At 40.2% G+C, this 14127-nt stretch overlaps 1 protein-coding gene and 1 long non-coding RNA gene across 12 annotated transcripts in view; one reads left to right on the forward strand and one right to left on the reverse strand.

Moving 5' to 3' along the window:
• Window positions 1-14127, reverse strand: part of LOC115209078 (adenosylhomocysteinase-like 1) — a 469217-nt gene that overhangs the window by 259545 nt on the left and 195545 nt on the right. For 7 of the 8 annotated variants that reach the window (XM_029777176.2, XM_029777181.2, XM_029777177.2 and 4 more), the window contains one exon: window positions 13372-13456. In XM_029777176.2, coding sequence (XP_029633036.1) covers window positions 13372-13456 — 85 coding nt within the window. Of the gene's footprint in view, window positions 1-13371; window positions 13459-14127 lie in introns of those variants that run through there. The other variant, XM_036501503.1, reaches the window with a different exon arrangement.
• LOC115209079 overlaps window positions 1-14127 on the forward strand; it is a 308087-nt gene that overhangs the window by 83313 nt on the left and 210647 nt on the right. The gene's annotated exons all lie outside the window — the stretch shown is intronic.

Raw genomic sequence — 14127 nt, forward strand, 5'->3', positions numbered from 1 at the left:
CATTATTTATATTATTATCTAATTGAACACCATGCATCCATTTCCAAATGTGCGTATATATATATATATATATTATATATATATCATCTTCATTTAATATCCATTTTCCATGAAGGCTGAAGGCATAGGTTGGTCAGTTTGACAGGAGCTGGCAAGTTGGAGGGCTGCAACAGGTATCATTGTCTATTTTGACATGGTTCCCACAGCTGGATGCCCTTCCTATCACTAATTATGTTACAGAGTGTACTTCATACTTTTCCCATAGCACCAGCATGGGCACTCTGTAAGTGGAACCAATACTTCCAGGGTTACCAAGTGGCTTGCAAGACAAGGTCTCAGCTGAGAAACAGAGAGAGGAATTAAGAGAAGTGAGACAGATATATATATATATATATATATATATATATATATATACACACACACAATTCAATTAGAGGTTAAATTAGCCTCGTTAAAGGATAGTATCATCCAATGAATTACTTGGGAATAATAATATTCATAAAATATAAGGTTTGTATATAAACCATGGTTTATAGTCATGTAAATGAAAAATAAGAAAATGGAGATATAGTATTTAATAAAGATTATTATTTGTAAAAATCAAACATAGTCCCTTACAGCTGTTTCAATTAAGCCCAATAAAGATTAAATAAATATCAAAATCCTTTTTGGGGCCACACACACACATACGGTGAGCTTCTTTCAGTCTCTGTCTGTGGCGGTGGCACGTAAAAAGCACCATTCAAGCGAGATCATTACCAGCATCGCCTTAATGGCACTTGTGCCAGTGCAAGTGAAAAAATATTTGAGCGAGGTCGTTGCCAGTGCCGCTGGACTGGCTCCTGTGCAGGTAGTACGTAAAAAACACCATTTGAGCATGGCCGTTGCCAGTACCGCCTGACTGGCCCTCGTGCTGGTGGCACGTAAAAGCACCCACTACAGTCTCGGAGTGGTTGGCGTTAGGAAGGGTATCCAGCTGTAGAAACTGCCAGATCAGATTGGAGCCTGGTGCAGCCATCTGGTTCGCCAGCCCTCAGTCAAATCCTCCAACCCATTCTAGCATGGAAAACGGATGTTAAATGATGATGATGAAATTCACTCACAAAGGTTTGGTCAACCCAAGGCAGTACAAGAAGATATTTGCCCAAGGTGCCACACAATCAAACTGAACCTGAGACCACAAGTTTGAGAAGCAAGCCTCTAACCACATAGCCATACATGCACTTACAACTACATCATATTGCATCAACATTCCATGTCCACTTTGCCTTGCTTGCATGAATCATTCATTGATTGAGGCAGATTTTTCTACCTCCAAGTACCCTTCCTCTTGCCAACTCTCTCACCTGTTTCCAAGCAAAGTAATATTGGTCAGACAAGTTCTTGGCAGCTTTAGAACGAGTACACAATCTCAAGAGAAGGCAACACAAGCATACATACAGGCTTCTTTTAGTTTCCACCCTCCAAATCCACACTCAAAGTTTTGGTCAGCCCAGGGCTATAACAGAACACAACCATCCCCACCCAAGATGCTATTCAGTGGAATTGAACCCAGCACAATGTGGTTAAAAAGCGAACCTCCTCAACCACTCAGCTACATCTGTGCTTATTAATAATGTGGCTGGGTGGTAAGAAGCTTGCTTCCCAACCACAGTTCCAAGTTCAGTCCCACTGCATGGCACCTTGGGAAAGTGTATTCTCCTATAGCCTTGGGCTGACCAAAATCCTGGTGAGTGGATTTGGTAGACGGAAACAAAAAGAAGCCTGCCTACACGTGTGTGAATGTGTGTGTGTGTGCACATGTTTGTCCCACACCACCGCTTGACAACTGTTGTTGGTGTATTTACATCTCCATAACTTAGCAGTTCATTAAAAGAAACCAACAGAATAAGTACAAGGCTTCAAGAGGAAAGTAGTAGGGTCAATTGATTTGGCTTAAAATTTTTCAAGGCACTGCTGCAGCATGGCTGCACTCTAATACCTGACACAAGTAAAAGATATTGCACTGACTTTACAACAGAATGTTAGAGAGCAAAAAATCTTGCCTAAGGCTGAGAAAAATTTCATTTCTCAGTGAACTTCCAGCTGGCTGGAAGTTATTAAATTAGACATATTAAAGCATTATTAAAATAACGTGTTGAATGTGTTTTTCTTTTATTTTTTATAATTTAATTGAATTTAATGTACAATTAGGATAACACAAAAAAAAACCTACAAATAACAACAAAAACTTGACATTATCCAAGATAAATATAATTTCTCTAGAGAATATTTACACAAAATTTAATAAAAATTTTTTTTAAATTCTGATGTAATGTTTTTTGACAATCTTAAATGTTGCTGCAGGAATAATATATGAAGGTGTTAATGGAAGAAAATACGAAAAATAATTATAAATATAGACTAAATTACACTTGTAACCCTGCAGGACTCTGATGTGCCAAGAGAAAATGTAAGAATCTGCTTCAGGGCAAATTGCTTTGCGAAATGCTGTTACAACCTCAACTGCAGTGCAGTTGCATAATAAATATATAATGCAACACATCTTTATACTATAATGATAATGAGTTCAAATTTTGGCAGAGGGGCAGCAGTTTTTGAGGAGGGCAGGGAAGTTGATTTCATCGACCTCAGTACATAACAGGTACTTATTTTTATAAAACTTGAAAAGAAGAAAAGCAAAGTCAACCTAGGCAGAATTTGAACTTAGAATGTAAAAATGGATGAAATACCACTCAGCATTTTGCCCAGCATGCTAATGATTCTGCCAGCTTGCCACCTTAATAAATAATAGCAGATACAAATGATATAGCTTGTAGGAGGGTTGATTTCTAGGCGGAGGTAAAGGATAAGGACTGCATCCCCTTTCATTTACTTTATTTACTCTTTTACTTGTTTGTCATTTGACTGCGGCCATGCTGGAGCACCGCCTTTAATCGAGCAAATCGACCCCGGGACTTATCCTTTGTAAGCCCAGTACTTATTCTATCGGTCTCTTTTGCCGAACCACTAAGTGACAGGGACGTAAACACACCAGCAATGGTTGTCAAGCAATGCTAGGGGGACAAACACAGACACACAAACACACACACACATACATATATATATATATATATACATATATACGACAGGCTTCTTTCAGTTTCCGTCTACCAAATCCACTCACAAGGCATTGGTCGGCCCAAGGCTATAGCAGAAGGCACTTGCCCAAGATGCCACGCAGTGGGACTGAACCCGCAACCATGTGGTTGGTTAGCAAGCTACTTACCACACAGCCACTCCTGCGCCTATTGGTTTTTTATTTATTTTATTTTTTTTACAGAAACCTATCTTTTCGACTGCGGAGATTCCGAATCTGCAAAAAGAGAAAAAACAAATCGGCATTTCAAAATTTTATCCAACACCCCACCCACCTCACCTCAACTCTGTTTTGGTAATTCATATTTAGAAAGTGGATCTTTGGTTTGGCTGTTGTTTCTAGCTTGTTGGAGTTTCTGGTTGGAGCGGATTTAAAAATTGAAGATTCTGAAAATCCCAAAAACATTAATTTTCCCACTGCATGGCACTTTGGGCGAGTGTCTTCTATAGCCACAGGCAAACCAAAACCTTGTGAGTGGATTTGGTAGATGGAAACTGAAAGAAGCCCATCATATATATGTATATACCTATGTAGCGTTCTTTGTAACTGTGTTTGTCCCCTACCACCACTTGACAACTGGTGTGGGTGTGTTTACATCCCGATAACTTAGCGGTTCAACAAAAGAGTGCGATAGAACAAGTATAAGGTTTAAAAAATAAGTCCTTCAAGGCAGTACCCCAGGATGGCCACAGTCAAGTGACTGAAACAAATAAAAAACAAAAGATATGTGTGGGAGGGTGTGTGAGTGCACACGCACGTGTGTGTGCATGTGTCAGAGACGGAGAGGGTGTGTAGAGACAGAGAGGCGAGTGAATAAGGCGGTGAGCTGGCAGAAACGTTAGCACGCCGGGCGAAATGCTTAGCGGTATTTCATCTGCCACTACGTTCTAAGTTCAAATTCTGCCAAGGTCCACTTTGCCTTTCATCCTTTCGGGGTTGATTAAATAAGTACCAGTTACGCACTGGGGTCGATATAATCAACTTAATCCGTTTGTCTGTCCTTGTTTGTCCCCTGTGTTTAGCCCCTTGTGGGTAATAAAGAAATAGAAACAGGTATTCCGTCTGTCTTTATGTTCTGAGTTCAAATTCCGCCGAGGTCGACTTTGCCTTTCATCCTTTCGGGGTCGATAAATTAAGTACCAGTTACGCACTGGGGTCGATGTAATCGACTTAATACCTATGTCTGTCCTTGTTTGTCCCCTCTGTGTTTAGCCCCTTGTGGGCAGTAAAGAAGTAAGAGAGGGAAGTGAACTTCCATATTATAATCAGACACACGCATGCACGAAAACAATGGATTCAGTTTCCTTATACCAAGTTTCATTCTCAAGGAATTGGTTGAACATCAAAGGCTACAACTGCATAAGATACTTGCCCAAGATGCCAGCCACACTGTGGGATTGAACCTGGGACCATTCAGGTGCTAGATCAGATACTAATCAACCTATGAAGCTGTAAAAGTACCTTTGCTTTTGTTTCAGTTTTAGGTCATCACTAGGCTAAATGCTAATCAACCATTCAAAAGCCATATGTCACTAGACTACACAATATGGTGACACCTAACACTCCTTTCACTGTCTGGAGGTTTCTAGAACAGACTGGGTTTATCTGAAATGCACTTTTATCATTACTGTGGCCTCGTGGTTAGAGTGTTGAACTGACAGAGGGATACAGGTTCAGTTCCCGGGACAAGTGTTACATTGTATTGTTGAGCAAGGCATTCACCCCACTTAACTACAGTCTATTCTGCTGAAAATCACGACAAGCATAGCCCTGTTCCCTAAAATTGGACAGGTGTTGCTAAATATTCTACATTATCGTCTACCTTTAATTTTGGTGGTGCACTTGGAGGTGTCAGCACTCAACTGCCAACACAGCTGAGGGAAACTGATGCAATAGTGAAGGTGGAACACCTGAAAATGTCGGCACTGCTCGGAACTGCAAGAGTTCTTTGTGTGGTTCTTGAAGCATGACCGGTAGGCGAGTGTCACTTCGGTCTGCTGGCTGTGGACAGCTGAAACTTTCGATCATATGCAACAAGGCGAGCTGTGAGTTTTCATCATATAATAATAATTATTATGCATGCTTGAGAGGAAGACCCATGAAGCTGAACAAAATCATAGTCGTTGCAGATACCAGTGTCACACAAATTGGTATGTAAAAGCACCCCAGTGTCACATAAATGGTACTCATGTCGGTGGTACGTCAAAGCACCCATTATACTCTTGGAGTGGTTGGCGTTAGGTAGGGCATCCAGCCATAGAAAACCATGCCAAATCAGAATGGAGTCTGGTGCAGCCTTCCAGCTTACCAGCTCTAGTCAAACTGTCCAGTCTATACCAGCATGGACAATGGACGTTAAATGACGATGAGGAGGAATCTTACACTTGTAGATAAATACACCCATAAATCTCATTTCTAATCATTTAAATCATCATCATTTGGTTCCCACTTTCCATGCTGGCACGAGTTGCACAGTTTCACAGCAGGTGTTGCACAAGGTTCCAGTCATCTGTTTTGGCATGGTTTTTATGGATGGATGCCCTTCCTGACACCAACCACATCACAGAGTTTACTGGGAGCTTTTTATGTGGTGCCAGCACAGCTGCTTTCATATGTTCCACTGGCATGGATGCTTTGTATGTGGCACTCACACATATTTTATTTTATAAGGAGCTTTTATATATCTGCTAAAGAATCTAATATAAAAATTCAATAATTCATGAGAGGAAAACAGCAATTATTAGTTTTCCATAGAGATATCACATTTTTTGTTGAACTTATTACGCTATGTCACTAGGCTACACAATATGGTGACACCTAACATTTCTTTCACTGTCAGAGGTTTCTAGAACAGACTGGATTTCGCGGAAATGTACTTTTATCATTTACTGTGGCCACATGGTTAGATTGTTCAGCTGACCAGAGGGGCACAAGTTCACTTCCTAGAACAAGTATTGTGTTGTATTTCAAAAATGATTTTTAACATGGCAGGATTATTTCAGTTTCCATGTGCCAAATCCACTCATAAGGTTGGAGTAGAAGACACTTGCCTGCGGTGTCATGCTGTGAGACTGAACTACAAACTCTATGGTTTGGAAACAAACTTCTTCACCACCCAGCCATGCATGCATCTTGGGTCTTGAAAACATTAATTACTACTCTTCAAATTTAGAGAGATTTTCCTCATCCTTGGTGTTTCTGCCAAGGCAGAGATGATTACATCTGCTTGCAATGACATGAGCCTGTAAAACAATTAGCAAAAGCATGTTGCTACATACCACCAGGTCATACTTGCTTCAGAATGACAGGTATGGTCTAGGGGGACATTAACTACATGGTAATCGCGTTCTAGCAATTACTGGGAATGAAATAATTCAAAGACATTCAATATAAACTAACACAAAACAAGTAACCAATTCAAAACAGATAATGGCTTCAAATGTTGGCCCAAGGTCAGCAATTTTGGGGGAGTGTGTAAAATACATTGGCACTAGAAGGATGAAAAGAAAGTCGACCTTTGTGAAATTAGAACTCAGAATGTACAGAGACAAAATGACACTAAGCATTTTGTCCAGCACATTATTAATAACTGTTTCTCTCATTGGTCTCAAATACATTCTTATAACATCTACAAATATTTTATTATAGATTGCTGAATGGTTGGTGTTAGGAAGGATAGCCAGCTGTAAAAATCCTGCCAAAACAGTCACAGAAGTTTGGTGCAGGCTTCTGCCTGGCTAGCTCACTGAAACCATCCCACCCATGCTAGCACGGAAGGCAGATGTTAAACGGTGAAGAAGATTTTTGTTTACTAATACTTACAATTTTCATCTCAAGTATAACAGGATCGATTGTGTGGTTAACAAGTTTGTTTCCCAACCACATAGATGCATTTTCAGTTCAGTCCCACTGAGCAGAACCTAGGACAAACATCAACCATAGCCTGGGCCAGCCAAAGTCTTACAAGTGAATGTGGGAGAAGGAAGTTGAAAAAAGCTCATTGTGCATGTGTGCCTGTCAACACTATCTAACAACCATCTTCCATTCTGGCTTGGGGCGGACGACTTGACAGGATCCAACAAGCCAGAGAACTACTTTGAGCTGATGTCTGCTTTGGCACTTTCAACACCAACCGCTTTACGGAGAGTATAGGGTGCTTTTTCAGGGCACCAGCATTAGTGAGGTTGCTAAGTAACTTGCAAGACAAAGAAGAAACCCCATCCACTGAGAGGGGTTGCAGTGTCGTCGTTCATCGTTTAATGTCTGCTTTCCATGCTAGCATGGGTTGGACACTTTGACTGAGGTCTGGCGAACCAGATGGCTGTACCAGACTCCAATCTGATCTGGCAGAGTTTCCACAGCTGGATGCCCTTCCTAATGCCAACCACTCCAAGAGTGTAGTGGGTGCTTTTACATGCCACTGGCACGAGAGCCAGTCAGGCAGTACTGGCAACAGCCACGCTCAAACGGTGCTTTTTATGTGCCACCTGCACAGGAGCCAGTCCAGTGGCACTGGCAACGACCTCGCTCGATGCGTGTATTATTGTCTCTTAGTTACAAGCAAGCATCATTGCCACACATGCAGTGTCTGTTTCCAGTCTTCCATAAACACATCTGGCTATGGAGATCTATTAACTGGCATGGAAACAAATAAGGATTGGTGGCAAGAAAGGAATATGACGATAGTAAATCTGCCTCAACAAATTCTGTCCAGCCCATCTGAGTACAGAAAAATCAATATTAAACGACAATGACGATGAATGTAATTTCAAACACCATATGTTGCCCATTGCAACTAAACTATCTCCTTGCTTCAATTAATTCCATCTCACATCTATTTAAACTGTGATCAAAGAATGGCGAGAGGATAGGCAAGTTGCTTCATAGAAAATTTGATGTGATGAAGAGTTCTTTGGTAGTGGTTCATTGTAAAGGCAGACTAGTTGTTATCCAACCAAAAAGAGAGATTTGTAAACAAGAACAAGAACTAGTAAATTACAATTTCTTTCAATGTATCAAATTAAGGGTTGTTCTTTCATATTTTGCTTTATTCCCAGGAGATAACATAAAATGAATATTTAATTTTGATTTTCTTATCTTTGCTGTTTTTTAATTATAAAATAGTAATTAATGTTTTCAAAACCCAGATCATGGCTAGGTGGCGGGGAAGTTTGCTTCCAAACCACAGAGTTTCTAGTTCAGTCTCACAGCAAGGCACTGCAGGCAAGTATCTTCTACTCCAAACTTGTGAGTGGATTTGGCAAATGGAAACTGAAAGAAGCCTGCCATGTAAAAAGTACCCGGTGCCATGTAAAAAATACCCAATACATGCTGTAACGTTATTGGTGTTAAGAAAGGCATCTCGGCATAGACACCATGTCAAAACAGACAATTGGAGCCTGGTGCAGCTCCCGTTGAACCATCCAACCCATGCCAGCATAGAAAGCAGATGTATGATGATGATGATATGTGTGTGTGTGTGTGTGTGCATATGTGTTTGAGTCCCTTCTCCTGAGACAGCATGATTGTTGTGAATAAGCATCACTATCATATAAACAGTGCCTCTCATTTTCAGCCTTTCATGCAAACATGTCCAGCTAAGAGGAAATAACGTTTCGCTGGAATACAGTTGACAGTTTGTGACAGGAAGAGCACCCAGCTACAGAAAAATCTTCCTCAATAAACTCGGTTCCATGCAAGCAAAAAAATTTAAAGATGCAGGCAGATGTTTAAAAATGGTGATAATGACGAATGACCTGAATGTATTAATATTGCAACAAACAATAACCCTGGAGTTGCAACAAAAAAAAAAAAAAACAGACACAATCTTATATGTTGCTGTGAAACACAGATGTTAAAAAATATAACAGATATAATCATATCTACCAAATATCATAGAATCTGACATTGCTTTGGTTAAATTTACTGCCACTAGTAAGCATGGTACTTATTTTATCGACTCGGAAAGGATGAAAGGCAAAAATCGACCTCGGTAGAATTTGAACTCAGAACATAAAAACAGACGAAATACTGCTAAGCATTTTGCCCAGCATGCTACCAATTCTGCCAGCCCGTTGCCTTAATTATCATTATTATGAAGGTGGCAAGTTAGTAAAATCGTTAGCACACCAGACAAAATTCTTAGCAGTATTTTGTCTGTCTTTACGTTCTGAGTTCAAATTCCACCAAGGTCAACTTTGCCTTTCAGGGTCAATGAAATAAGTACCAGTTATTTAATGGGGTTGGTATAATTAACTAGCCCCCTACCAAAAAGAAAAATTTGAAGGATTTGTGCCTAGAGTAGAAATAATAATAAATATTATTAGTAGTAGTAGTAGTAGCAGCAGCAGTAGTAGTAAGGGGGAAAGCTGGCAGAATCATCAGCATGTTGGACAAAATGCACAGCAGTATTTCACCCGTCTTTATGTTCTGAGTTCAAGTTCCGCCAAGGTCAACTTTGCCTTTCATCCTTTCAGGGTCAATTAAATAAGCACAAGTTGAACACTGGGGTCAATGTAATCGACTCATCCCCTCCCCCAAAATGGCTGCCCTTGTGGCAAAATTTTAAACCGTTATCGCTTTTATTAGTATACCAATGAAACACTGGGGTCAATGTAATCAATTCGTCCCCTCTCCTTAAATTTCAGGCCTTGTGCCTTTACTAGAAAGGATTATTATTATTATTTAAGTATTGATTAGTTTACACTGAATCACCTTGAGACGTTGGCAAAATCAAAAACAAAAATAAATACAAACAACAAAATTTCACTAAACCAAACAGTATTTCTTGCATGAGTGATTCCATTATGTCTGAGACTGCCAGAAACTGTTGGAAATCATCGTTGCATGTTCAGGAAACAACTTGTCATGGTTTACCATCTTCCAGCTGCTTGGATTAATGCTAACGGAATCTTCAATATTCAGAAAGTACAGTTTATGACATAACTGCCAATCTCGTTTTGGCATTATGGCAATCAGGTTCATTCTAAAGGATATCGGTTTGTCTATGCCATACAGTGGGATGCAGGTGTGACTATGTGGTAAGAAGCTTGCTTCCCATACACATGGTCTCTGGTTCAGTCCTACTGTGTGGCACCTTGGACAAATGTTTACTTATAGCCCCAGGTCAACCAAAGCCTTGAGTGGGGTGGGATTCGGTAGACAGAAACTGAAAACATTCCGTGTGTGCATGTGTGTGTGTGTGTACCCTTGTCCTACCATTATGTGATGGTTGTTAATGATTGTCACCATCAGGCAAAAGTTTTCCATGTCTGGCAATGGGGGAAACATCCCCTTAGCTTGTAAACTGGTGAGGGTTAACAACAGGAAGGGTATCTAGCTGTAGAAAAGCTACCTCAACGAATGCTGTCCAACCTATGCAAAGCATGTAAAAGTGGACATTACAATTATGATGATATTGATGGCAAAAATACTAACATACTGTCAATCCAACATGATACATCATCATCATTTAGCATCCATCTTCCATGCTGCCATGGGTTGGACGGTTCGACAGGAACTGATAAACTGGAGAGCTGGCCAGGCTCCAGTTGTCTGTTCTGGTATGCTGCTATGAGTAGATGCGCTTCCTAATGCCAATCACTTTACAGTGCATACCAGGTGCCTTTTGTGTGGCACCAACACCAGTGCTTTCAATATGGCGTCAGCACAGGTGTTTTTTAGCATGGCACTAGTACAGGTGTTTTTTAAGAGTAAAATGCTCACTTCACAATCATGAGTTGCCAGGTTCAACCCCACAGTTTGTCATCGCAGGTAAAGCTTTCGGAGATGAAACTGGGTAGATGGAAAGTGTGTGGAAGACTCCAGAATGGATTGTACCTGTAATCCAAAAGGTACATTTTTGTCACACACAGTGTCATGCTAATTTTATCTGAGAGACATTAACAGACCACATGTCTATGGAATACTCAGTCACATCATCATCATTTAATGTCCATCGTCCATGCTGGCATAGGTTATATGGCTGGATGCTCTTCCTAACGCCATCTACTCTGAGTGTAATGGGTGCTTTTATGTGCCACCGGCATTGTACTTGTGGCGACATTCACCCTGGGCGGCTTTTATGTGCTACAAGCATGGGTGCCATTTGCATGACACTGGGGAGCTTTTACGTGCTACCAGCACAGGTATCAATTTGCATGACACCAGTATCTGCCACTACTGTGATTTTGCTCGGCTTGATGGCTCTTCTTCTCAAGCACAACATAATACCAAAGACCTCGGTCATTGCCTCCGTGAGGCCCAACGCTAGAAAGTAACTCAGCCACTTTGCCTCCGTAAGGCCCAATGCTCAAAAGGTGTTTAAATATTTGTTAATTCAGAAGCAGATAATTCAGTAAGTCAAACAACCAAATGATTATTGTTGAACAATTGGGATCTATTCAAACTTAGTTACACACCAAAGGAATGTTTTAAAAAGTAGTAATTTGTTTTTGTTTTTTTGTTTTTTTGTTGTTTATGTGGCTGCATGGCTGTGGGATAAGACGTTTACTTCCCAACTGAATGGTTCTGGATTCAGTCCCACTCCATGGTGCTTTGGGCAAGTGTCTTCTTCGAAAGATTCAGGTCAACCAAGGTCACGTTAGTGGATTTGGTAAATGGAAACTGAAAGAAGCCCATCATCTGCATGTATGTGTGTGTGCTTGTATATATCCTTCACCATCGTGTGACAACCAGTGTTGATGCGTTTATGTCCCTGCAACTAAGCAGTTCATCAAAAGAAACCTATAAAATAAGTACTAGGCTGAATACACAAAAAGAACTGGGATCGATTCATTTGACTAAAAGGTCATATGTTCTGCAAAGGTCATATGCGCTGCCCCAGTATGGCCACCATCTTATGACTGAAATAAGTAAAAGATAAGAAAATAAAAGATAATAGATGTAAATAATTAATAAGATAGTCTGGGAAGGACAGTGGAGGTCATGGTAGAGCATATGACCTTTGAAGAACATATGACCTTTGCAGAGCAAATGACCTTTGCAGAGCATATGACCTTTGCAGAGCATATGACCTTTGCAGAGCATATGACCTTTGCAGAGCATATGACCTTTGCAGAGCAAATGACCTTTGCAGAGCAAATGACCTTTGAAGAGCAAATGACCTTTGAAGAGCAAATGACCTTTGAAGAGCAAATGACCTTTGAAGAGCAAATGACCTTTGAAGAGCAAATGACCTTTGAAGAGCAAATGACCTTTGAAGAGCAAATGACCTTTGCAGAACATATGACCTTTGCAGAGCATTTGACATTTCCAGAGCATTTGACCTTTGCAGAGCATATGACCTTTGCAGAGCATATGACCTTTGCAGAGCATATGACCTTTGCAGAGCATATGACCTTTGCAGAGCATATGACCTTTGCAGAGCAAATGACCTTTGCAGAGCAAATGACCTTTGAAGAGCAAATGACCTTTGAAGAGCAAATGACCTTTGAAGAGCAAATGACCTTTGAAGAGCAAATGACCTTTGAAGAGCAAATGACCTTTGAAGAGCAAATGACCTTTGCAGAACATATGACCTTTGCAGAGCATTTGACATTTCCAGAGCATTTGACATTTCCAGAGCATTTGACCTTTGCAGAGCATTTGACCTTTGCAGAGCATATGACCTTTGCAGAACATATGACCTTTGCAGAACATATGACCATTGCTGAACATATGACCTTTGCTGAACATATGACCTTTACAGAACATTTGACCTTTACATAACATTTGACCTTGAAGCAGACTGTAGACTCATGTGCCTAATGTTCAGTTTGGACATCCTTAGGGTGACATCAGGAGGAAATGTCAAGGGGAAAATGTGAGGGGTGATAAACAGTAAGAGTGACAGGAGGAAGGAGATGAGTGGAGACAGTGTACACCAACCTGCTTCAGAAGGTGGGGGGGCTGACAGAAGCTATTATAGCAACAAGAGAAACAAGGACAAGAAACAGCATGTCTATCTGTGATCCTGTAGCTAAAGTGTGTTGGTCGATGACTGGCTAATTTCCAAGTAGTTGAATAACTTGACTAAATCAGACACTGATATGAAAAGGTGTAAAACCAGAGACTTCGAAAGAAGTGGCGATCAATGATGTGGAAGCTATACAGAATGAAAATGGCATGTAAAGATTTCTGGGAATGGTAAACTAGCTTATTAGGTTAGGAGAAAGAACAGAACAGACTTGTGAATGAGAACAGTTGTAGGAGAGAAACGAACAATAACTTACTTGAGCTGTAACTGTCGGTTGAAGACTGGGAAACAGAACGACTACGTATCCGAGGACGCTGCGGGGTCAGGTTGTATTTGATTTCCTGCAAATATAAAATTAAAAAAAGCCAATTCATGGGGTGCACAATAAAGTGTAGGTATGCTACCTTCACCCACCAAAATAATAATAAAAATAATAATTCAATTGGTGCACATAGAACAGCAGAATTCTAAACAATAGTGTGTGTATTCATTCTTTGTTGATTCTTATAAACAGGAGCTTGTGCTCTTGTCAGAATTATAATCCAGTAGGGTAACTTTGACTGAGAAGACAAAACGAAGTTGAAACTGTGGTGTTTCAAAGTGTTCTTAAACTTGTCGACCAGCAAATTACATGTTTTATGAATAAACATCAACTAAAGAGAAATAGTGTTTCCCAGTGGTGAAAAACAACAAATGATCAGACATCTGTATTTGAATAAGAGCAAAAAGAATTTTTCTTTGCCAATATACTGAAAAATAGACACTAAATCACAAAATATTTTCATTTATATATTACAAGTGAAAATATTTTATGTGGTTAGATGATTTAGCATCTATTTTTCAGCATATTGGCAAAGAAAAATTCTTCCTTTTGCCCTTATTTATAATTGTATTTGTTCACCTTAAAGGGTATTTTTCATATGCTGGCCACAGACCAAATTTTTAAATAAAATCTATCCCTATATTAGAAGTGTGTGTGTAGTGGAGGCACGATGGCCCAGTGGTTAGGGCA

Source organism: Octopus sinensis, linkage group LG3 (assembly GCF_006345805.1).
Source record: "Octopus sinensis linkage group LG3, ASM634580v1, whole genome shotgun sequence".
Classification (NCBI taxonomy): Eukaryota; Metazoa; Mollusca; class Cephalopoda; order Octopoda; family Octopodidae; genus Octopus; species Octopus sinensis.